This window comes from Xiphias gladius, chromosome 19, assembly GCF_016859285.1.
Source record: "Xiphias gladius isolate SHS-SW01 ecotype Sanya breed wild chromosome 19, ASM1685928v1, whole genome shotgun sequence".
NCBI lineage: Eukaryota > Metazoa > Chordata > Actinopteri > Istiophoriformes > Xiphiidae > Xiphias > Xiphias gladius.
Window position 1 is genome coordinate 3,771,901 of NC_053418.1, and position 25,746 is coordinate 3,797,646.

At 41.8% G+C, this 25,746-nt stretch overlaps 1 protein-coding gene across 1 annotated transcript in view; it reads right to left on the minus strand.

Annotated features, from left to right (window-relative positions):
* Positions 1 to 9,201: 9,201 nt before the first annotated feature.
* The window catches only part of ypel1 (yippee-like 1), a 31,332-nt gene continuing 14,787 nt past the window's right edge, over positions 9,202 to 25,746 (minus strand). Inside the window, exons 3-5 of the mRNA XM_040155572.1 lie at positions 15,397 to 15,440; positions 13,256 to 13,364; positions 9,202 to 9,311 (exon numbers count right to left, since the gene is read on the minus strand). Coding sequence (XP_040011506.1) covers positions 9,222 to 9,311; positions 13,256 to 13,364; positions 15,397 to 15,440 — 243 coding nt within the window. The 3' untranslated portion in view covers positions 9,202 to 9,221. The remainder of the gene's footprint in view (positions 9,312 to 13,255; positions 13,365 to 15,396; positions 15,441 to 25,746) is intronic.

Here is a 25,746-nt window from a genome sequence, read left to right on the forward strand (position 1 = left end):
GAAGAAAGGAAAAGGGCCTGAAACAAAAGTTTGGGCACGCCGAAGGGTCAGTACTTAGTAACACCCTCTTTGACAAGTATCGCAGCTTGTAAACGACGAGCAGTTCTCTCTCAAAGTTTTCTTGATCTTCAACTTGACCTCCACCGTTCCAGTTAACTGCCATTTCTTAATTACATTACAAACTGGGGAAACAGATTCCCGAAAATGCTTTGCTACCTTCTTGTAGCCTTCTCCTGCTTTGTGGGCATCAGTTATTTTAACTTTCACTGTGCGGCTAAGAAGCCGCTTAGAGGAGCCCCGTGGCCGCTGATTGTGGGGACAAGGTGCGAGGAGTCAGAGTACTTGTAAGGCTTAGAAATCTGCATCACCTGACCTTTCCTAACGATGACTGTGAACAATCCATAGCCCTTACAAGATAATTAAGGTCTGAAACCTTGGTAAAAAGTTATCTGAGAGCTCAAATCTCTTGGGACGCCCAAACTCTTGTATGATGGTACTTTCCATTTTTTGCACTCCAAACCTGTGCATAACAAAAATAATACACCAGTCTTCCTTAAAATGTTGGAAAGAATGTTTCACCTTTAACTTTATGCCTTTTGGAGATGAGTTTTTTCTCCTTCAGAATGACTTAAAGATATTTAATGTTTGTTAAAATATTTGAATAAGAACAAACGTTTAATAAACAGTTTATAAGACTTATGTAGTAGTTGGCAGCTATAAGGACATGTATGATTTACTAGATAGCTGATGATACTGCTAACCTTTCCTCAAGCAAATATGTATGTATTATGTAACCTGTGGTACGACATAAAATTCGAAACCAAATGTTTAATTTTGGTACCAATCTTAAGACTTGCGGTCTATTCTTCTATTTTTCTTTATCTGTACCACAGGAAGATGTTTAAAAAGGATACACAAAAAAGACTGAAAGACCATATATGCATTTCCAAGTCAGACTCCTCTGAACATGAAATGAAAGGCTAATAATATGTTTTTGGGACAAAGATATTTTGTTCACGTTCCAAATGCAAAGCAGTCCCTTGATTAAAAAAAACAAGCAAACAAACAAACAAAAAAAAAAACATCCCAAATAGTGTCAATATCCTAAAAATGAATAACAACTTCACACAATCCACAATTTAATGCCATTGAAAATTTATTGTGATATCTGATAGTTTACATTAGAGTGAAAACAGACATGTGACATGGCTTTACTAAGACAGAATGCAAAGCAATGTAGTCAAATAAAAAGCATATAATATTTTTGTTTTTAAATTTAGGAAAAAATAATAATAAAACAGGCACGACATATAGCCATTATAAATACAACATGCTTTAGACCTTAAACTGTAGTTTAACAGTCCTAAGAAAAGAACTTGTACAGTCTTTTCACCTGTATAACCATCTTACCTTTGATCAACATCCTTTCAGGTATGTTTTAGACAGTAACAGAGCTCAAAAAGTAGGTAGCCAGTGTCACAATAAAACAAAATAACAATAAAAAGTAAACAGTATTCAGCAGCAAATATCTACATTTTTCATCCAGGCTGCTTTGACGCTGTTAAGTTCAGAGAATCAAAACATTCTACAGAAAGACAATGTCATAAGTGACAGGACTTCTCCTCATTCATTTTGGTATAACGGGTGAATCTCCAGGAGACACTCGAACAGGATCCCCGGCTTCCTTCCTGCCGTCTGACACCTGACACTGACGCATTCGATAGATCCTGGTTTCTTATTTGGTACACACCGGCGGTGACACTGGCAACTGCTTTTTGTCGGTTCGACTTAGACTGACTGATCGAAGGGAGAGTATAAAAGGCTCTGCAGTTGGGTCACAAATCTCCCAGCGACCACTGCTGGTGCCATGTTGGAGATCCTTTGGAGAAGAACTGGCTGTGCTCATGTAACAAGAGGAAAGTTGCACCAGTGTAGGTCCCTTCAGTAATGGTGTAAGCAGACATTAATGGTGCTGTAACATGGCCAGAATTAATGTCCTGGGGGCCCTCGGGGCAAAGATTTGTTGTGGGGCCCCTGCTGGCAACAGTTATGATCAATGACTAATTGTTTCAGGACATTTTTTCACTGGTGCCAGCTTTTTAAATGTAAATATTTGTTAAATGGTAATGATGGTAAACTAAACAGCAAAAGCTACCTGAATATGTTCACTTGGGCTTAAATAATTAGGAAATAACAATGGGCCCCTTCCACTATTTTCTGACATTCTATACACTGAACGATCAATCAGTTATTAAAGAAAATAATTGTTGGTTGTTCGCCAATGATAGATTAATGCCTGAGATTTTCTGTGTGTTAACTACTTGAAAAATGGAAGCAATTTGAGAAAATAAAACTTAAAAAAAAAAAAAAACAAACAATTTAGGTCTTATAACTAGATTTTGACACAGGGTCCTTCTTCAAGACTGAGGCCACAAGATAATAGATGGAGGGCCAGTCTTAGCTTCAGATTTCTGACAAACTTGTGATTGATAGAATTATGTAGACCCCAATAATATGGAGGGAATCTGGGGCTTTTGGGGGACCCTAGGGGTCTGGGGCCCCCGGGCAGTTCCAGGCTTTGCCCAGTTGGTAACGTAGATTTGTTTCCAAATTTAGCTACAAATGCTGGTCTCTCAGGGGCTATGAGTTTGGGACAAACATCTAGGTTTTGACATTGTCACTGTTAGTCCAGGAAGCTTCATCCCAGTTCAGGGGCTGCAACCTTTGAAGGATAAAGCCGTTGAAAGTGTGTCTCTTGGAGGGCGTGAAGGCCACACCGAGCCTCAACATCCTCCCATAATGGTGCATTCAGGTGCTTCTAAAGTCAATAGCTTTCAGAGTTGCACAGTTGTCACAGAGTTATAGATGTTCAAACTTCTATTCCTCTGAGCCCTCTAAGGACTTCTTAGCCAAAACAAACAGGTGCTCGGAAAAAAAATTGAAAGTTTGAACATCTACAGTTCCATTACTGGGCGACTCAGTTTGCAGAGGAAGATCAAAAAAAAAAAAAAACAAAAACAAACAATTTAGGTCTTATAACTAGATTTTGACACAGGGTCCTTCTTCAAGACTGAGGCCACAAGATAATAGATGGAGGGCCAGTCTTAGCTTCAGATTTCTGACAAACTTGTGATTGATAGAATTATGTAGACCCCAATAATATGGAGGGAATCTGGGGCTTTTGGGGGACCCTAGGGGTCTGGGGCCCCCGGGCAGTTCCAGGCTTTGCCCAGTTGGTAACGTAGATTTGTTTCCAAATTTAGCTACAAATGCTGGTCTCTCAGGGACTATGAGTTTGGGACAAACATCTAGGTTTTGACATTGTCACTGTTAGTCCAGGAAGCTTCATCCCAGTTCAGGGGCTGCAACCTTTGAAGGATAAAGCCGTTGAAAGTGTGTCTCTTGGAGGGCGTGAAGGCCACACCGAGCCTCAACATCCTCCCATAATGGTGCATTCAGGTGCTTCTAAAGTCAATAGCTTTCAGAGTTGCACAGTTGTCACAGAGTTATAGATGTTCAAACTTCTATTCCTCTGAGCCCTCTAAGGACTTCTTAGCCAAAACAAACAGGTGCTCGGAAAAAAAATTGAAAGTTTGAACATCTACAGTTCCATTACTGGGCGACTCAGTTTGCAGAGGAAGATCAAAAAAAAAAAAAAACAAAAACAAAAAATTTAGGTCTTATAACTAGATTTTGACACAGGGTCCTTCTTCAAGACTGAGGCCACAAGATAATAGATGGAGGGCCAGTCTTAGCTTCAGATTTCTGACAAACTTGTGATTGATAGAATTATGTAGACCCCAATAATATGGAGGGAATCTGGGGCTTTTGGGGACCCTAGGGGTCTGGGGCCCCGGCAGTTCCAGGCTTTGCCCAGTTGGTAACGTAGATTTGTTTCCAAATTTAGCTACAAATGCTGGTCTCTCAGGGGCTATGAGTTTGGGACAAACATCTAGGTTTTGACATTGTCACTGTTAGTCCAGGAAGCTTCATCCCAGTTCAGGGGCTGCAACCTTTGAAGGATAAAGCCGTTGAAAGTGTCTCTCTTGGAGGGCGTGAAGGCCACACCGAGCCTCAACATCCTCCCATAATGGTGCATTCAGGTGCTTCTAAAGTCAATAGCTTTCAGAGTTGCACAGTTGTCACAGAGTTATAGATGTTCAAACTTCTATTCCTCTGAGCCCTCTAAGGACTTCTTAGCCAAAACAAACAGGTGCTCGGAAAAAAAATTGAAAGTTTGAACATCTACAGTTCCATTACTGGGCGACTCAGTTTGCAGAGGAAGATCAAAAAAAAAAAAAAACAAAACAAACAATTTAGGTCTTATAACTAGATTTTGACACAGGGTCCTTCTTCAAGACTGAGGCCACAAGATAATAGATGGAGGGCCAGTCTTAGCTTCAGATTTCTGACAAACTTGTGATTGATAGAATTATGTAGACCCCAATAATATGGAGGAATCTGGGGCTTTGGGGACCCTAGGGGTCTGGGGCCCCGGCAGTTCCAGGCTTTGCCCAGTTGGTAACGTGAGATTTGTTTCCAAATTTAGCTACAAATGCTGGTCTCTCAGGGACTATGAGTTTGGGACAAACATCTAGGATTTCACAGTGTACTGACACACCTGGAAGTACACTTCTACATCACTGCAGCCGGGTGAGAAGTTGAACCACCGAGTGTCGGCAAAAAGAAGATATTCAGCTGCTGATGAGTTGCTGTTTAGACAACGGCGTGTGCAGCGGATTATGGGACACCGGGTGCAGCAACCTCAAGCAAGGGAAGCCTGCATTTTTGGCTGCATTCGAAGGAGTCTTTAAAATGCGACAGGCCTTGCTTTAAACGTCCCGAAATGCAAACTTTAATGGGTGCAGCCCCACAATTGGGATGTAGCAACTTAGATCAGGTAGCTAACAAGCTAAGATTATCAAAACAATCAATCAAATCAAAGAGATCGGAGAAATAACAGTTACTTATCGGACAAAACCAGCACAAAAATGAGTCGGTTCTCAAGAAATACAATCAGATATTCACAGCCAGCGTTGCCAAAGGCTAAGGACCTCCACTGTGGCTGCCAGAGGGTGCGTTTCATCAATCTGAAAGCCCTCTATACAGGAGACACTGACTGGTGGCGAAAAGGGTTTTGTAAAGGCTCTCCCTGCAACATGGTGGGAGATTCCAGCTCGCCCTCAACGTCTACATGGCTCAGCAGAGACCTAAACACCGGGCCCTCTAATGGGCTCTCACCACACAAGCTAAATAAACAAGCTAACAGAAAAAAATAATAATTAAAAAAAACAAGCAAACAAACAAAATGGGGATAAATCACTTTCAAACAAACAAACCTGGCTCTTGACCTCACAGATCACCGGGAGAGACAGCGAAACCAAACAGCTGTGAAAGAAAAAACCAAAACAACATGACAAATTAAAAAAAAAACAACAACTTCCAAACTAAATAGAGGGAAAAAAAGAGAAATAAAACTTGTCTGAGGAAAAGGAACTAAACATTCACTTTCGTGTGCAGGCATGCATGTGGGCTAATACACATGCATGCGCGCACACACACAAACACACACACACACACACAAACGCGCGCACACACACAAACACACACACACACACAAACACACACACACACACACACACACAAACACACACACACACACACACACAAACACACACACACACACACAAACACACACACACACAAACACACACACACACAAACACACACACACACACACAAACACACACACACACACACACACACAAACACACACACACACACACAAACACACACACACACACAAACACACACACACACACAAACACACACACACACACACACAAACACACACACACACACACACACACACACACACAAACACACACACACACAAACACACACACACACACAAACACACACACACACAAACACACACACACACACACAAACACACACACACACACACACACACACACACACAAACACACACACACACACAAACACACACACACACAAACACACACACACACACACACACAAACACACACACACACACAAACACACACACACACAAACACACACACACACAAACACACACACACACACAAACACACACACACACACACACAAACACACACACACACACAAACACACACACACACACACACACAAACACACACACACACACAAACACACACACACACACACAAACACACACACACACAAACACACACACACACACACACACACACACAAACACACACACACACACACACACACACACACACAAACACACACACACACAAACACACACACACACACACAAACACACACACACACACACAAACACACACACACACAAACACACACACACACACAAACACACACACACACACACAAACACACACACACACAAACACACACACACACACACACAAACACACACACACACACACACAAACACACACACACACACACACACAAACACACACACACACAAACACACACACACACACACAAACACACACACACACAAACACACACACACACACAAACACACACACACACACACACACACACAAACACACACACACACACACACACACAAACACACACACACACAAACACACACACACACACACACACACAAACACACACACACACAAACACACACACACACACACACAAACACACACACACACACACAAACACACACACACACAAACACACACACACACAAACACACACACACACAAACACACACACACACACACACACAAACACACACACACACACACACACACACACACACAAACACACACACACACAAACACACACACACACACACACACAAACACACACACACACAAACACACACACACACAAACACACACACACACAAACACACACACACACAAATACACACACACACAAACACACACACACACACACAAACACACACACACACACAAACACACACACACACACACACACACAAACACACACACACACACACACACACACACACACACACAAACACACACACACACACACACACACAAACACACACACACACAAACACACACACACACACACAAACACACACACACACACACACACACACAAACACACACACACACAAACACAAACACACAAAAACACACACACACACAAACACACACACACACAGCTCCAAAAAACAGGGCAGAGCTCTATGAGGATTTTGGTGAACAACCTTATTTTGAGGGCCACTTTGAACCAGAAGGGCGGGGAAGACACATCGGTTCACATGAAGGTTTTCGGAGTTATGCACTGCACAACAGAAAAAAAAACAAAAACAAACAAAAAAAACAAGAGGGGAGGCCGTTCATGTTTTGAAGAGGCACAAGATTCATCTGGCTTAGAGGCAAACCACAGATGGCATCCACAAAGAGACAATTCATATGCCCTAAGAGAGAGAGAGAGACGGATAAGCATAAAGTGCAAAAGACCTACAAGAGGGGGAAGAAATGGCGGGATTTCAAGGACAGCAGCTAAGAATCGGAAATGACCCTTTTCCTCTCCAAAAGGGGGTTCAATATCAAGCAAAAACTGAGAGGCAAAGCAGAATTTGTTGACAGTGTCTAAAAATCAAAGCGAACTATCATAAAGCTGCCAAACACACTACAGTCCTAACCGGAGACGATGAAAACCCTGAAACCATCCAGCTCAAACTTTCTCTCCATCTCCTACAATCTGTCGTTCGTCTGTGAGAAGGCCATTGAAAAAAAAAAAAAAAAAACTGAGGAGAGCGAACAAACTTTTTGCCTCTAAACCGAGATGAACCAAAGGCCTCTGCAAAGTGCAAACGTAGTAGCGTCGTTCAAGTATGACACTGTGGGATGCGTGACCACACACAGTGCATATATACACACAGTCATATGCATATATACATATGTGCATGACAGCATATATATATATATATCTATGTATAGAATCCATATTCCAATATCTACGTACTACGAACATCTTCGTAGTATTTATGGATATGTAATCATAGTATGTGTTTATATATTCATATGTAGTTGTGTCTCTTGTTATTTCATTACTAGACAATGGAATAATACAGTCTGCCATAATGTTTTATGACAAGTGGACACCGATGTAAGGTTCCCCAGTCTAGAAACTATTTCTGCTCCTTTTCACGTTTCTTTCGCTTACGTTACTGCTGCAAAATGGGACCAGCCACAATCGCATTTAGCCAAACACTACAAATATTTATATATCCGTTTAGGTCAAACAAAACACTAGGTGCTGCGTTCAATGCTTTTGCTTTTGAGTGCTGAGAAGTACCAGAAGGGGGGAAATAACGAGAAACTCACAAGAAAGAAAAAAGATTAAAAACAGAGGAAAAATATTAGATATAAAATCCCACACTACTGCAATCCCATCATTTGCCACTTTACAAAAAAAAAAAAAAAAAGAAAAAGCAAAATGCTGCTACATATTCGTGACTACAATAAACTCCCTTTCCTCTCCGCTCCTCACCCGTCCCTGATTGCTCATTTGGACATTAGCAAAGAAAAGCATGCTCAGCTATAGGCAGAGATACAACAAGCCAAAAAACAGATAAACAAAACAGAAACATGACATGACACGACACGACAGACTTGAGAGGGAAATAAAATGCTAACCAGTAACATCCATCTGCCATCAAGCCAAAACCTTACCAAACCCAGAAGTTAAAACTATAGCAAATAACATTAAAATAACCAAAGTCATCAAAGTCGTCCGTCTCGCTGGATGGGCGAAGTAAGGAAAACAAAGAAAGGTCCTGTCAGTCTACCTCCTTCCGCACAGTGGTCGCCATATCACCACAATCACTTGTAAGCGTGGTTCGGTGTGGGGGACAGGGGAAGGTGAGGTGAGATTGAGCGGGCAGGGCGTCAAACCCCAAAAGCTCCGGAGCTGCGAAGGAGAACACACAATCTTCAAAGTAACAACAGGACTCCTGCGACGGGATTTTTCAAGAGCCGCTCCACTTCCTAGCCGTCGTTCTTTATGTCCTTTGTTCTGTTCAGTTTCACGATGAGCAGGTGGGTGTGTGCACGTGAAGGAGACGAGCGGGTGGAGGTTCCAGGAAGGGTTGGTTTTTTTGGGGGGGGGGGTTGATGGTCATTGCTCCACGCAGTTCAATAAAGAGCATTCCAAGGTCAGAAATAGAAAGGGCGGCCGGAGCGTCACTCCCATCCGTTGTCCTTGATCATGTGAGCCAGCTCGATGATGAACTTTCCCTCCTTGTACTTTTGACTGCTCTCAAACGCATGCTCCTGTAAACAAAGAAAAACAAAACGAAAAAAACAAAACAAAACAGGGAGAGAAAAACTTCTGTTACAAGACGAAACGTTTGCTCAAGTTTACCCAGAACCTGACTGGTACTGACGTTGATAGTTGAGAACGATAAAAATCTGAAAACAATCATTTAAAAAAAAAAAAAACATTTTAAAACTTCAAAATTTGATGAACATTTCTCACTATTCAAGACATTTCATAGATTATACAACAAATCAATTCATTGGAAAAAAAATAACAGTTAAAATCGATCAAGAAAAATAACTGTTAGTTGCAGCCGTACTTAGAGATAATGGTGCAACATGGAGTCTTGTGCTTGAATATTTAACTCAGTGTTAATATCATATAGTTTTAATTAAGATGAACAGTATATGAGGTAATGTCAAAAAGAGCGGAATAAGATGATTTTTCCAACCGTAAAGCCATGTAAGGGAATATAGCAGAGGAAAATTGGATGTTAAGGGGTTAAATAAAGAAAGAACCACGTTAAACTTGAATGGAGTAAAAATGGTGTCACTTATGCTGCAGTTTACTTCTCTGCAACGTTCATGCCGATATTGGTGGGCATGCATTGAGGCAACAGGTCGTTTAGGGCAGAGACCCACCAAAGTTTGGATTTGGTGGCGCCAAGTAATTCAGAAATTAATATAATTCTGGACTAATCCATGACATAACAAATCCTTGGTCGTTCCTGTCATTTACCTTTATTCTACAATGTAAGGTCATTGGCTGACAGAGTAGCTCGAAAACGGTCTTTAAGTTGCTCTTGGCTCAAGATGCGCTCCGTGTGACTCGATCACAAGTCTTTGGAAGTGACGGTGGATCTCAAAAGTTTTAAATCTGGGTGGGGCTGATCCCTTTCACCCCGCTGCTATTTGATTGGCTGTTAACCAAGAACTGTTGTCGCCATTTGAAGTCTGCATTTCTTTTAAGAAGAGAGCAACTGCGTTCACCATCAACAAAGGGGATGATGTTCTACAACACAAATCTGAAGTCTGCCTTTCGAAGAAAAACTTCGGATTAAACGTCTCGGCTGCCTCCTGGATGTTGTTTTAACGAAATCACTGATAAAAATAATCTAAGATTAAACTTGGAGAGGTTGTCCAGGGGAAAAAATGGCAAACCACTAGCTTGTCAAAGAAGCTGCTTGTTTGCTTTCCCTGTGTGTTGCTGGGACAAGATGGTGCCCGGTCGCCATCTTGAGAGCAGGCTCTCAGGACGGTCGAGCGTCTTTCTGAGAAGATCACTAAACACGAGAGCAGTGGGAGTCAAAGACAATGTGGTAAAATTGGCCTGAGCAGAGCAAACATAGCTACACAAACTGACAGCGCAAGGAAACGGGGAGCTGAGCGGCAGGGCAGCGAGCTGAGGAGAACAGGTATGTGCTCAGTCACCACCATCGCCTGAATTAAACTGGATAAAAAAAATCGGTGAAACCTTCCAACTGGGAAACTGTGTGATTTAGAGCATCTGTCCAAAGTAGTTGTTGCCCCAACCATTTTTTTTCTCCATCTAAAAACGCCACTGTCAATGTGTGCATTGTTAAACATCGATATTAAAAGATAACATATATTGACTGGATTCTGTCAGACTTTATCATCCTGGCCCACAATGTGGAATTTAATCTCCGACCAATGTAGCCCACTCTTTCCCCAATTGGCCAAATTTGATTTAATAATAAATATAATATATTATAATATAATAATAAAGATCATTTAATAGAATAATTAGGAGTGATGCTATACGCACATGAAATTTTACACAAAAGGGGCTTTAATGTGTCAAACAGAGTTATGTCCACAAGAGCGGAAGGATGAGCTGAACTGAGAAATGGTTTGACCGACAGAATCGTAACTCGAGGTCCACTTACTAGCTCTTTGCAGGGCTTTCAACAACATTTTGCATCTTCCTCGGCTCTCACATAAAACCGTCTGTTACCATGTGACCTACAACTGAACCGACGGAGCAAACTCCAGCCGCCAAGAAAGACACCGAGATGTGGTTTAAAAGCTCGGGGGGGAAAGCTACTGAGTGAACCTTGAGTTAGAATTTTTTGGTCAAACCAGTGTTTCCAAGGTCAAGAATGAGCTTGTGCACGACTGAAAAATGGTCTTTCCACAACAAAAACAAGTTTTGTCGTAGGGATTGAGGTTGAATGGATGGGTTTTTAATATGTTCAAGGTCAAGAATGAGAAAAAGTCTTGAAATGTTTTACAAAAGTTTTCATAGAGACTCCGGCGAAACATCCAGTCTTTGGTCTGACTGTGGCATTTGCTCATTTCACTGATTTGACTTCTGTATCTACTGTCTGATGTTTTCGAGCGTTGACCCCCCGCCGCGACATCTTGCTGCAGACTTCAAAGGGTTTGTGAGGCTTTTAAGTAATTTATGGGCCAGAGCTTCAACTGCAGCGGAGGCGCACATCATATAAAAGAGTATGCAATAACTCAGCAGCGAGTTTTATTTCAGCCAAAACAAATATACACACATTTATTCATCAGGGTCCACAGTTATCAATCTTGTAAGAAACTTTGAAAGTACAGACTCAAGTGTAAAAAAAAGTTGTCGGCTGAGTGCGAGAAGTAAGACTCATTTATCAGGTGACTGACTCCGACTTGCAGCAAAGTGTTAAAGTCACTTTTAAGAGATGTGATCAAGTGATCCCATGATCGATCACGTGTATGAGAGGGAATGGGAGTTATCTAGTCATCCTATTACTATTTCTTTTTTTTTTTTTTTTAAAGTTCATTTAATTTGTATGTAATCCTGCTGCGAGACGCTCTGCTGTTGGTAGACGAGGTACGGCAGAGAAATCGGATAATAAGGAGAATTTAGTGCCACACTGACGAGCCCAGACAATGAAGATACTTAGAGAGTGGAGGGGAAAATTTAAAAAAAAAAAATCAATGCCTGATTTATTCTTGTCGTTTGTTTGCCAAAAAATAGAAGAAGTGGTGCAACATCCTATCAAATGCTTCAGCTAAAACATCAATATAATAATAATTATTATTATTAATAATATCATAATTATTATTATTATCATCATTGGATTTCTGGAGCCTTCCTGTATTTAAGAGCTTTTTAAGAGTAAAAGAAAAGGTTTTTCTACTTTAAGAATTTTTTTTTTTTTTTTTAACTTAACAACGTGCCCTGGCCTCATTATCGGGGAAAAGCAGCATTTTAGAGAAGCAGTGAAAACGAAGGTCTCCTCCAGTGACGAAACCACCTCTCTCGGCTCTCTAAACCTTCTGTCTGAGAGTACATCTCATGAAGAGCTGTAGGATTTCCGGCATGCGTCCCGGGCCCTGCTGCGCGTCGGGAGAACCCGGATTTCAACGAGCGTCTGCGCCTTTGATTATTTCCTCTCGCCTGCTTTGCCTTGTGAACCGGCTCTGCTGTAGTTTGCTTGTGGGGGCCTTTCTGAGAATCTCTAATTGTCTTTGTCACTGAAGGAGCAGCTTTAAGTGAGTCCCTGTCTTTTACTTTGTTCAGTTATTTTACACCCTTCTATAGTCATTTCAGACAATTACCGGGACGGGCCTCTTCAAAACGGCCTGACATTTAATCACTGTAGACTCTCAGAGGTACCAGTCTGGCTGTCTGCAGCCAACCTTTCGGCACTGTAATTATCTTGCACGCTAGGAGACCACGGAGTGCTCAGTCTCTGAGCCTAAATACAAACCTGAACAAAAAAAAAAAAAAAAAAAAAAAACTGTCGCCATGGCTTTAACAAGCAATGCTTTAATGAGAGCAACCCTGTTCTTTTGACCTGTAACAGCATAATTTGTGCCTTTGGAAGCCAAGTAACCCACATAGTTGCGCAACAACACAGCAGCAGGTGTAAGCGGTGCATCACAAAACATTAAGACGGAGAAGTAAAAGGGCCAAGTAGTTGTGAAAGTTTAAGGAGCGACTGACTTACGTATTTCCAGCCCAGGGTGGTTTTACAGTTTTCACAGTAGATATCAGCCACGGCGTGTAAACCCGTGAGGAGTACCCGCTCCTCAGCTGGGCCGCAGCCGACGTTCACCCTGCAGGGAAGACGGGCAGGGGAGAAAAAGGTCACGGGGGTCAGGGGGAAGCGTTGCAAGAAGAGCTCGGGTCTTCTCCTTAGAGTAGAAGCAGTGAAATGTCCTCAGATTAAAAGTGCCCTTTGGCAGCAACACTTTCTGTCACACTGTAATTAATTGTTAAAGCCTAAGAAAATTAGAGACTCAAACCTAAACAAAATGCCGAAAAATTCAGATAGAAAAAGGGTTAAATTATCCATATTTCCATTTCTGTCTCAATTATTTCTCCATATACACGAGATATTCTGATTTTTATATGTGAGATTTTACCAGTCTTGGTAATTTTCCTGCACTTAGAACGGTTAAAGGAATTCACTGAAACTCTGTCAAAAATCTGTCGCCATCAAAAGAATTCATTGATAAACAGAAAAAGTTGCTTAGTCCTAAAAGGACTATTTAATCAATTTATTTTCAGTGACATTTTCTGAGTTTATCTTATTTCAAATTATTGAGTATAAAGTATAAAGTCGCGAAAAATGGAAATACAACAGTGCCAGTACTTCTAAAGTGGACCAAAGTACAGAACTCAAATAAATACTTATTTGCTTGGGGAAATCTAAAGGTTTTTTGTTTTTTTTTCATTTTTCTTTCTTACTACACATTATAGCACTCCCTCCTAGTAAACACTGGGCTGCTGATTAACCTACATGCCACTCAAAAGCTAAAGGTCATGCCACAGACCAATAAAGTCATTGTAGTGCGTTTGCAACGGTCATATGTTACCATGCTACATGTAGACGCCTGTCAAACCTTTCATTTTTCCACCAAATGTGGCTATTTTAAAGCCAAATGTCTTTTTACCTGCAGGACACCGTAAAAATTGTTCAGTGGTTCTCGGGTTCTTTCACATTGGGCATGTTTGGAATAATCTATTAAGGCTCTAGAGGTTTTAGAGTGCTTCTTTCATTCGACTGATCGTGGCAGGTGAGAACAATGTAATTCAGGCTCGGGTGGCACGAAGCAGTCGCACCGTGTCACCCCGAAAACGTCTCAGGCCTCCAGAGGGGGAGACACTTCTGTGCGGCTTCATTAAGACTGAGAGCCACGTCCCCAAAACCAACCAGCCAACCGAGACATGGTTTAAAGGGATGGATGTTAACCAGCGCTGTCTGCAGCACGGACTGAAACACTCGACGATAGTTACATGTGATCTAAACGTCTAAACAAAACGTTCACCTTTTTTACCTGAACTTACTTTTGTTTTCTCTTTCTTCTCAATCTGGACCAACCTATTTCCCATGCAACTGTCACGTTGCATTGCTACTACAGCTGGACTGATTGGTTGGTTAACTGACTAATTAACTGACTAATTGTCAGCTATTTTGATAATGGATCAATAATTTTAGTCATTTTTTCGCCATAAAATTAGCAAAAAGTCTCTTGATTGCGGCCTCTCCTGTGTGAGAATTGGCTGCTTTTCTCTGTTTTGGCATTTCATGGACCAAACAATTAGTCGCTTAATCAAGGAAACGATCTGAAGATTAATCAGTAATGAAAATAATCATTCAAAACTCCAATGACTCCCAACAGGGGTGTAATATCATACCCCTACTAGGACTACAAACCCCCGGTGCCTGCACAGCATCAACACCATCTGTGTACCCCTTGTCCCTCGCTTCTCTTCAGTCCGCACAGGTTGCACTGCCCCTTTTAGCTCTGCTCATGTGGCCCGGCACACGTGTATATTGTTTTTAGCTGACTGCATGTGTGTCGAAACACGATTTAGCTATGCGTGTGCCAACATCCTTTTTCTGGCGGCAACTGTGGACAGCTGCAGCGTGTTGGATAAAGGAGCGCAGGGAGCAGCGGTGAATGCGCGTGAAGGCCGAGCAGCAGCGTCAGGAATACTGGGGAGAATTAAACTTTGCCTCGGACTCATAGGGTGTCAACACGGTTTATAACCCTGTCCAACAGATGAGCTACTCGTGAAGTCGAGGCTTCCGCTCTGATCAAAACACATGAAGTGAATCGTAGGTGTGAGGCTCATACTTACACTGAATTGAACAGGTAGGCTCTTCCTTGGCTGCCTTGAAATGACTGAAACAAGAGGGAGAGAGAGAGAGAAAGAAAAAAAAGCATGTCAGTTGACATGGAAGAGCTGCACCACACTGCTGAGTACAAGAATTTGAGCAACTGATGCCCTGGGGTGCTGCTCTCCCGGTAAATGCTGTGTGCATACTTGTTCCTCCACCTTGTCAATGTTCCCACACACAAGTTTGGCTGGAGGTAAGAAAAGGAAATGAGGCTCAGAGAAGTGCTGAAGTCTGAGCACATAAACATCAGAGAGCCAGTCTATCATCGCCACGTCAACTTTAATCAGGAAGGTTGTGTGAGACTTGTTTCTTGAGAAGTGAAGTTGGACTACTTACAAATCATTACAGCAGACCAGGAAAACATTAATTCAAACTTCAGATTGCTTAGCAATACCCAACTTTCTGCAAAATATTTATTAAAACTCATGTAAAAAGCTCTTGGCACATTTAGAAACTGTCAAAATGCAGTCGGAAAATTTTAGAATATGAGGAGATGGGATGAAAGTGTGTTTTAAGGTTACTTGCCAAAAATCTATTAGGTTACATAAAATCTGGATAAAAATCTAGTAAGAGTCACAATTTGAGCCCAGTTTTCCCTGCTGCGAACTCAAGATGTCAAGCTTCGTCGCCGATGTGCACTTTCAGACACATTCAGTATATTTGCAGAACAACAAAGCAGCTTTTACAGCGGCGTCTACGAGCTGACAGAAGAAGAGACTTTAAAGCCTCAATAATTGGGAGAATCTGAGCTTTCTGAATGAAATATCAAAAAAAAAAAAAAAGCACAGCCAAGGTGCAGTTTAGTCGGACACCACGTGAACTGTACAAACGCACGGCTGATTACAACGCGGAGCCCTGATTCAATGTTCCAAATCATCCCTCTCAATCCCAAATGAGTACATGCCAAAAAAAACCTGACAGCTCGAATGCGTGGAGTATAATAATTTATGCTAAAGATACCCTGCGGAGTTCTCTTATAAACAAATACTGGTATGTTTACATTCTTGCCAAAATGCAGAGTGTGTTCTCGAGGCGTAACAACCCTGCTTAATGCACTTCCTTCCTCGTGAGGCTGGAATTAGGATACGCATAAACGGCCCTGCAGATCTATGCAGAGGAGGATGTTTTGGGCCACCGCGGGTTGCAGAGCAGTCCTCTTTCGCACCTCGCGAAAACCTCAACGACTCGCCCTGCGCGCTCAGCTTTCTCGTGGGAAGTGGGTTTGAAAACAATGGGAGAAAATATATTCATGGTCCCACAACAGTGAGAGAGAGACACAATGACAGCCATGCGTGTTTGCCTGTGCGCAGCCTGGAAAAGCTCGTTCCACCTTTACAAAATTTCCAAAGCTGATTCTGTATTGTTTATGCCCATGTCTACTAGCTAGCGGTCTTAGTCCCCGCCTTCAGCCGGGGTATTTTATGTTTCCTGGCAGAACAGCATGAATCTGTCGGCAGGAATGTGTATTTTGTCCTCTCATCTTATCACGTGTATAGTGCGTAACTAATAACTTGTTTTGGAGTGTGGTGCATGCAGTTGAATGTTCCGTGAAAGAACAAAAACCAAACCCAACCAATGGGCCTTGAGTGACACTTTACGAAAATAGCGGAAAAACGAAATGAAATTAATCCATGCATTTCTCTGAAGCTGCATCCCACACATCATTTAAGACTGCTGATATACTTGCTTCATGTGTTTTGTGTGTGCACAATGGCTAGCCCGCATTCCTCCAAAGTGTCCCGATGTGCCCGTTTTTAAAGATTAACCCCTACATGTCGCCACAATGCAATTATAGACAGTATCGGGAGCCACAGCGAAACCCAAACGTCCAGGTTTCACCTGCAGAGGTAAGGAAACCTCATTCAAAATCCCACTGACAACTGTAGCTATGCTAATCATTAAAAACCCAGCCTTGGAACTGAGCCTGTCTCAACGGTATGTCATGTGGTTCGCTTCATATGTCTGGATAAGTTCGGTAGTTTTTTTTTAGAAAACAATCTAATACTGTTCATTCAGTGTTTATGTTTTTGGCGGCCTTTAACGAACACCATTTCCCATAAGCCCTAGATGTCTGCTGGCTAAACACCACCCCCGCTACTTTCTGGGGAAGAGAGTCGCCGGCGTTGCCGTGAAAGCGTGGGGTCTGGCTTTCCCTCTGCAGGCACACCTCTACATGCGTCTCATTCAATTGACCCGACGGTCAAGTTTTCGCATTACAAGTAAATACGGCCGAAATCACGGCACAGCCGTCGTCTTTAACTTACGCGTGCGGTGATTTTGTCAGATCACGCGGCGGCTATAAAATCAGGATTTTAAATCAGAGCAGAGCAGCAGCTTGGAAATGGCTTTCGGAGTGACCGCTGGTTAACGTGTGGTCTCAATGGGCCGCGTTTCAGTCACTGTTTCACACTTGTTCCGTTGTCTGACAACAGAAACAGAAAAACACGTAAAGGAGAGCAGGTTTACTGGGAATTTGGCCGTGTCAAAAACCACTGTGTATCTGAGCACAGAGAGTAGGAGAGAAGCAAACAGATAAAGGCCGATCCAGCTACATACTTGGTTTTGACCCAGTCCTGTTCCTGCTAAAACAGATGTCCTCTTTATTCTTTCCCGCTTCCCAAACTAAACCCGAAGAATTAATAAATATAGTCAAGTCAGTTTATTATTAACCTCGCGTAAAAGCAACAAATGCTGACCAAAGTGCTTTACAGATATATATTTAGAACTACAATTACTTATGTAGCCCTGATGAATAAAGACAGTTAAATAAAATCCGGCTTTATAAATATCCTGCTGCCTCTGAGTCTCCATATGACGTTACTGTATGTTAATGTAAACAGAGAGCAGTAGAGCCGTCACAGCGGGTGCGGACAGAGCCTGGCAGGCTTCTTTCCTCCGGCCCCGTCATCCTCGGCCGGCAGACAGGCCCCAATCGGCTTTGCTTTTTCCATTGCAAATGAGTGCGGCAGATAAGTTTGTGGCTGCGGTTGAGGGCACTGAGCTAATACTGCCTAATAGGAGCACCAGCTGCCTCCTCCGCTTACCGCAGCCACCACCTCTAAGGCTCAGGGGACGATTTATAACCGCCCGAGTGTTGTTAACATTTGTCAAAACTGGAAAAGGTTTATTTCAGATCACAGAAGTTTGGCTTGAAACTGATTCAAGAGCAACATATTTAAGCAAAAAAAAAAAAAAAGGGGGATTATTATTCTTTTCCCCGCTCCCTCCTCTTGTCGCTGTAGGTGTTGACGTCCTACTGTTACGTCCTCAAGTTCAGAGTTTGTGTTTGAAGTGAAATGCACACACACACACACACACACACACACACACACACACACACACACACACACACACACACACACACACACAGTCCAGCGCCACAAGACAAGTGACCTTTAGCTGCCAGAGGGAACTGGGTCGGTCCCCGTGAAGTTGACAACAAGTCCTCTCCGCAGTGTTTAGGCCAGCAACGGGGGGGTTACTACATGTGACAAGAGCTGGCTGTCATATCTGTGCTTCACTTTGGCTAAGCCATCAACTTAACCACTGGCAAAAAAGGGACGGCTCTGCCTCTCGCTGCCCTTATCTGTTTTCCACAGTCTATTTTTACTTTGGCAGCGTTTTTCTCTCTACCCGAGCTGCTGCGAGCTTCACTGTAGACAACTCGGCTACAAAAGCATCAGGAGCGGGAGGATGCTTGTCCCGCAGCCGGTTCAGAATGTAACAGCAGGGTCCTACAAGATCAGATTAAAAAAATATATATTAAATGAAATAAAAATTTTGATCGTGACTTTTTTGAATGCAAAGACAACCTGGCAGCTTTTAAGGACTGCAATAAATTTAAATTAAACCTCCAGACGACAACAATCCTTTCAGACGGCCCAACAGGATCCTGCAAGAATGCAACGAGAATCAGATGCGGTCTGGAAGCACTCCGAGTTTTTTCTCTCTCTCTCTTTCCTTTTTTTTTTGCTGCTGCTTAATAAAACATGAACAAATGGGAGTGTGGTTACTGAGCTCGTTTTCTTAAGCTGCTGCAAATGCACTTGTTTTAAAACGCTTGTTTCTAAGAAATGAATTCTACAAAGCAAATCTCAAAATCCCTGAATCCTCTTGACCACACGGGACTGAAGGGAACAATACCTCGCGAGGAGAAATCCGCTCCTTCACCCACACTCACGTAATACGAATCCACACCGAGAGGCAAAATGCTTCAACTGCAGAAAGCACGGAGTTCTCTGATGGTCTCACGGGCACACAAACTGCATTTCGGTGCTTTAAAAGGTGTAATACGATGAATCAAACCAAGCACTGAAACAAAGATTAACTGGAATCTATTAGACCTGCTGAGGCGGACTTTTACCATCTGTCTCATCAGATGCCAACTGTTGCGGGTGAGGGTTCAACTCCAACTTAAATTCATCCTGTTAAACCCAAAAGCTCTTTTTAAAATCAATTTCAGGCAATTATTTTTATGCATTACATGTCTGATATTGAAAATCTTGCATAACGTTCTTTCTTCTATCTAAAATACTGCTGGTGCATCTAACTAGAGACCACCTTGTGATGGGATCACAGCAGCCACAATGTCCGTCAACACGCTGACGTTACTCAGTAGTCATTACTACATTATTACATGAGTACTCAGTAGTCATTACTACATTAATACATGAGTACCCAGTAGATATTACTACATTATTACATGAGTACTCAGTAGTCATTACCACATTAATACATGAGTACTCAGTAGTCATTACTACATTAATACATGAGTACTCAGTAGTCATTACCACATTAATACATGAGTACTCAGTAGTCATTACCACATTAATACATGAGTACTCAGTAGTTACTGCTACATTATTAAATGAGTAATAACTACATTACTACTAAATTACTACACTATTACGAGTGTACTTACATTATTACAAGTACTATGATGAATGATGAAAAACGTGTACGTCAGCTGATCATGACTGAAAACACAGGCGAGTCTCACTCTACTATATGTTTACTGATGTAAACAAACTTTTAATAGCATCAAACTACAATAATAACTTGGATTTAGTTGTTGCTGTTTGTCTTTATTTGGAGTCAATATATATGACTTCTAACATACTGAATTTATTTTTACTGTTTCGTGCCGTAAATTTGCACAAGAACTTTTTGTTCTTTAAAAAAAAGCAGGAAAAAAAATGTTGTGAAACTGACGTTTGCATATGCAAACTCCTCTAACCTTTGTTTGGATCTAACAATTTTTTTTTTTTTTAACAGGAGTGTGAAACCTCATTAGGAGGACATCATTCAACTATTGCCCATAATAAAAGCAGGCATTGTCTAATGAACAGTCTAATAAACTATTCTGTCCTGGGTATCCTGGTTTAATTGGTGTAACTGCCATGCCAGCAGCTCTGGGAGGCCGTACTTAACACCCCATTCATGTCATGTTGAAGTTATTATAATTTTGAGTTTCCGAGTTGTAAACAGCATTCACATCGACTTCGAAGTCATGAGACTCAGATTTTTTTTATGAAAGCTCTGATGTATCCGACTCGACACCTACTGATAAAACAAAACAAATATAGTTGTCAGATGATGTGAACGCTTTAAAATCGCAAACACGGGAATCTCAGCAACCAGGGAGAGTCGGGGCAAAACCAACGTTATTGCAATTCATCGTGAGGGGAATATGGATGTGTGTACCGAATTTCATGGAAATCCATCCAATAGTTGAGATTTTTCCCTCTGGATCAAAGTGCTAGACTGTCTGTTTATGGTGAGAAATGAAAAGTGTGATCGATCCATTAGAGGGGCTTCGATCCGCTTGATGGGCGGGACGACGCCAGGGTGCTGGATAAAAACTCTCAGCCCTGCTCCTCAGTATTCAGGCTGCGTCTTCCCCGCTCCAGGACCACGTTCACACTGCGGGCTCTCAACTGCTGCTCACGCTGCTGTCTGGTTTCAGGAAGATGCTCGTACTCTGCTGTGAGATGTAACCCGTATCTGATAAAAATACGGACTGACAGCGATGTTGAAAAGATGCGGCGTGCTCAGGATGACAATAACAACAGACGTCAGGCCTGATTTGGTGCCTGCATTTTCTTTTTTTCCCCAGCATGTTTTGAGTGAAGGTATCGACTTAAATAAAGTCATGGTTTTCCTGTAACTGTTTCATCCAGTTGACCTTTTGCTAAACAGCGAATGTACAATCATAGCTTAGGAACTATAACTAGGTACAGCAGGCCTGTCAAGCTTTGGATTTCTCCACATGTTGAAGTGGTGTGCACGGGGCTGTGGCCAGAGGGAAACTCTGTTTACGAAGAGCATGAAGAGGAACGGATTAAACAGCGCGTTTGCCTTCTCGATCACAAACTGAAAACATTAGCATGCCCGGCTTACAGTGGTAACCTAGCATTATTTGTAGGGCCGAGGAACATATTATTAGCAAACTGCATTATTTTGAGGGATTATATGTTTTGTTAGAAAAAATCCCCCAAAACATTCAGTGTTTGGGAGCCAGAATGCCAGCATATCAAAACCAAGGCTTACGTTAGCGGCTCTGTCCTACTCTTTATTTGGAAGTTTACACTCCGGAGACTCCAGCCAAAGCTGTTACCCGAGATAACGTTGCGTTTGCCAAAATATTCGGTCGGTCCTCATTTTCAAAAACTTCCTGTCTCTTACAGGGTTTCTCGTTTTAAAACCTGTCAGCAGGAGATGGAGTTTTCAAACAGCTCATAAAGCAGTTGCCATTTCGGCCAACAAAAGTGATGGTCTTTGGCAAGAAACAAGAAGCCTGCTTTTGTATATTTAAATCTAAAATCAGAGACCCATTGTTGAAAAAAAAGTTACTGGATCTTACGTGGTAATTCCATCAAATGCGTCGTCATCGCAAACTGAATATATGTGCTTTTCCTTGTGGCTTTTATGACACTTTTTGCTGATGATGAACAGAAAAATGATCAGTTACAGGTCTGTAAATTCCAATTTATTACCAAATAATCTCCTGAGGAAAACCATATCATTTGGTAACTGTGGTGACCAGTTAGCACAGCCTTTATGAGATTTTCTGTATGCCAGACATGCAAATGGTGACGTGTGCCTACAAACAAACATACAATTCAGCATAAATGAAGAATGAATAATAAATAATTGAGTCATTAATATTTACTGGGTCTTAAATGGAGCAATTTCATTCATTCATTCAAACTCATCTGGAGGCCAAAAAAATAAACTCAACACCGTTAATTTAACGACCTAAAATAAACAGTATCAGAACCTGTTTTTCCTGTAACTAGCACCAAACTACACGTTTTCTTCCAGGAAACTTTCAAGAAATTATTAGGAAATAAGAGACTTGTAAAATAAAGTGTTACCAAATCATCTATCACATGAGAGGAAAAAAAAAAAAATCAGAACTCGCCAAAACATCTGCTTGTTTCAGCCTGCAGTGTGACGATTTACTGCCTCTCTCTGTTTTGAATCACTGTAAACCGAATACTTTGGAGTTTTCGACTCAGACCAAACAAGACGGCGACCTGGGCAGGGAACCTTCATTGTCTTCTGACTTTCTACAGACAAAACAACTAAGTGATTAATACAGAAAATAACTGTGCAGATTCAATCGATAATGATAATGAAAGTTGCAGTCATAAGTCTGTGGATCGCTGCTGGCAGAAGGGTCCCAAAGACTCTACAGTCTCATTAACATCCAACAGTACAAGAAGGTTTGTCAGGGAGTTTTTTTTCTTTACTGCAAAAAGAAAAAAAAAAAACAAAAAAAAAAACTTCACCCTCTCCTTTCAGGTCTGCAGCAATAAACTGGCTTTTTTTCAGCAGCCTCCCATATTTAGTTTAGTGGTTGGGGGAGGGGGAGGGGGGATGGGTATTATGGCCGCAATACTTCCTTCTGGCCCGTGTGCTCAGGTTAATCCTCTCTTTCGGGCTGCTCCATCTGCATCCTTGCTCGCCGGCTGGTTTGCCTCGAAGACACTGCGCATAAGCTCGGGGAGGGGAAACAGTTTTGTTTTTTTTTGTGTGTTTTAATACCTGGCTCAGGAGATTTCCAGCACTCAAACTGCAACTGTGGGGAGAAATCTGCCAGAACCTGAAGAGTTCCTCTAACAGCTCCCTTTGTTGTCAGCATGACTGGGTAACCAGTTCCTCCATTTTCCTGCTCCTACTTTTCCTACTTTACCGCACCATAAAAAAAACAAAAAAACCATAAGATTTCATATGGGGCGAAAAATCAAACGTGGACGAGACGACGAGTGGCCCCAGGCAGCGTGTAGTGGAAAACACCAGACTACGGTGTCATCTTCTCCTAAGTAACATAATCGGCTTAGAAGGGTTGATGCTGAGAACTGGTGATGCCGCCACGCACCACTGAACACACAAATGCCAACGACGTGCGGCAGGGAATAGAGAGCTTATTAATAGACCTCTGAACAGTATGGTCCAAATCAATATCAAGACATTAATAGGAACAATTCTTTCATGTGCAAAATCGGATATCAAAATGCTGCAACAACAAATTAGTCAGCCATTTAGAAAATGTTGTTAAGCATTCAACTTATTTATCAAGCAAACATGTCAAATATTCTCCACTTACAGCTTCTTAAATGGGAAAGATTTGCTGCTTTTCTCTGTTTTATATCATTATAAATTCGATATCTCTTGACATTTTCTGAACCTTAACACATTGATGTCCAGGGCAGTGGATTGTGCTCCATCAGATGAAGTTCTTTATTTTGATTTTCCGCTCGCTGCTTTAATTAATCTTCAGTTTTTTTTTATGATCCCGTGTCTGTGGAGCCTCCTGTGCGTATCTGGATGATGGGATCTGCAACTGTGAACTGCGTTTCCCACGTGGTTGCGTTAAAAAAAAAAGCACAGGTGTGCTGTGTATTATGTGTGATTATAAGATGTGAGAATCTCTTTTGTCGAGCACCTCTCCGTTCTGTGTTCTCAGCTGAAGGTCTGCTATCTTGACGGCTCGGCTTTATGATTAAATACTTGCATCGGGCCAAAGTGTGCAGAGGCTTCCTTACGTCATACCCAATGTTTTTAGCCTTGTTGCCCCTTTGCGCTTTTTATTATAGAGATTTAAAAAAAAGCGACTCACAGTAAACACATACAGCAGCACTGTGGGGTTAAAACTACAATAATCTTGAAAACACGGGTTGGGTAAAATTTGCCCATTAGTCCATGAAATTTGCAACTTATCAGACGTGAGAACTCGGCTGTCGGATGCAGAATGATGTGTTACTGTACCCGTCAAGGAAGCAGAACAGCAGCGTACGTGTCTACATGGTTATTGTGTTAAACCTACAGGAGAAAGGCAGCTTCTGCGGAAGCTCCCTTAACGAAGGGAATCCAATTATTATTAAAGTGGATTGTTTAGACAAATTGGGTCATTTGTCAAGAATCACCTCATGGTATTGGCCGAGTAAACAAGGCAACACATTCCAGTCAACAGTTCACTCATTACAACGGCGGCCTCTGAGTTTTTACTGCCGGGAAACTTCTACTTCACCGACGGCCGCAGGCGGGGATTCTCCTTTTGGTTTTTTCTGCTTCCCAATGGAGGTCAGAGGTGAAGCGTCAGAGATGAAAGTCCAGCCACAAAGAGAAGCCCTAAAAAAAACTGGCACGGACTCTGACTCGTTCAAAAGGCACTTTCAGCGGGACGGCGTCCTATTGATAAGACGGGTTTAAAGCCTCAGTTGTCAAGATGAATCATAGACTTTCAAATCACTGTGCTGAGCTGTTAACCACAAACAGACAGTTCCAAAAAACTATCAGAAGATCATGAAGAGGTGGTGACAGTGACTGTAAAAACGTTTTCATACTGGCGCCTCCACTAATGATTATTTTCATTATCAATTACTGCGACGATTATTTCATCAATTAATCGGTTAATGTTTGGTCTTAAAATACAGAAAAATGCCCGAGTTAATTTATTCATATATTCTTATTTTGCTTGTTTTGTCCAACCAACAGTCCAAAACTCGTATATATTCAGTTTTCTTTCATAGAAGGCGACAACAACCAGCAAATTTTCATGTTCGAGAAGCTGGAACGAGCGAATTTTCAGAATTTTAAGTGATAAAAAAAACAGGGGTTTGCATTTAATGTGGCTCAGTGTATGTAAACAATCCCGTGATACCAGTAAAGCTGAGTCCTCCTGGAGAAAAGTTCGGCCATGTAGTGACTTCATGCTGCATGTGTTGGTGTAGCCATAAACTCCAAACAACAAAGTCATCACATATCCTTCAATAATTCCCTGCCTCTCCTATAAAATCAAAGAT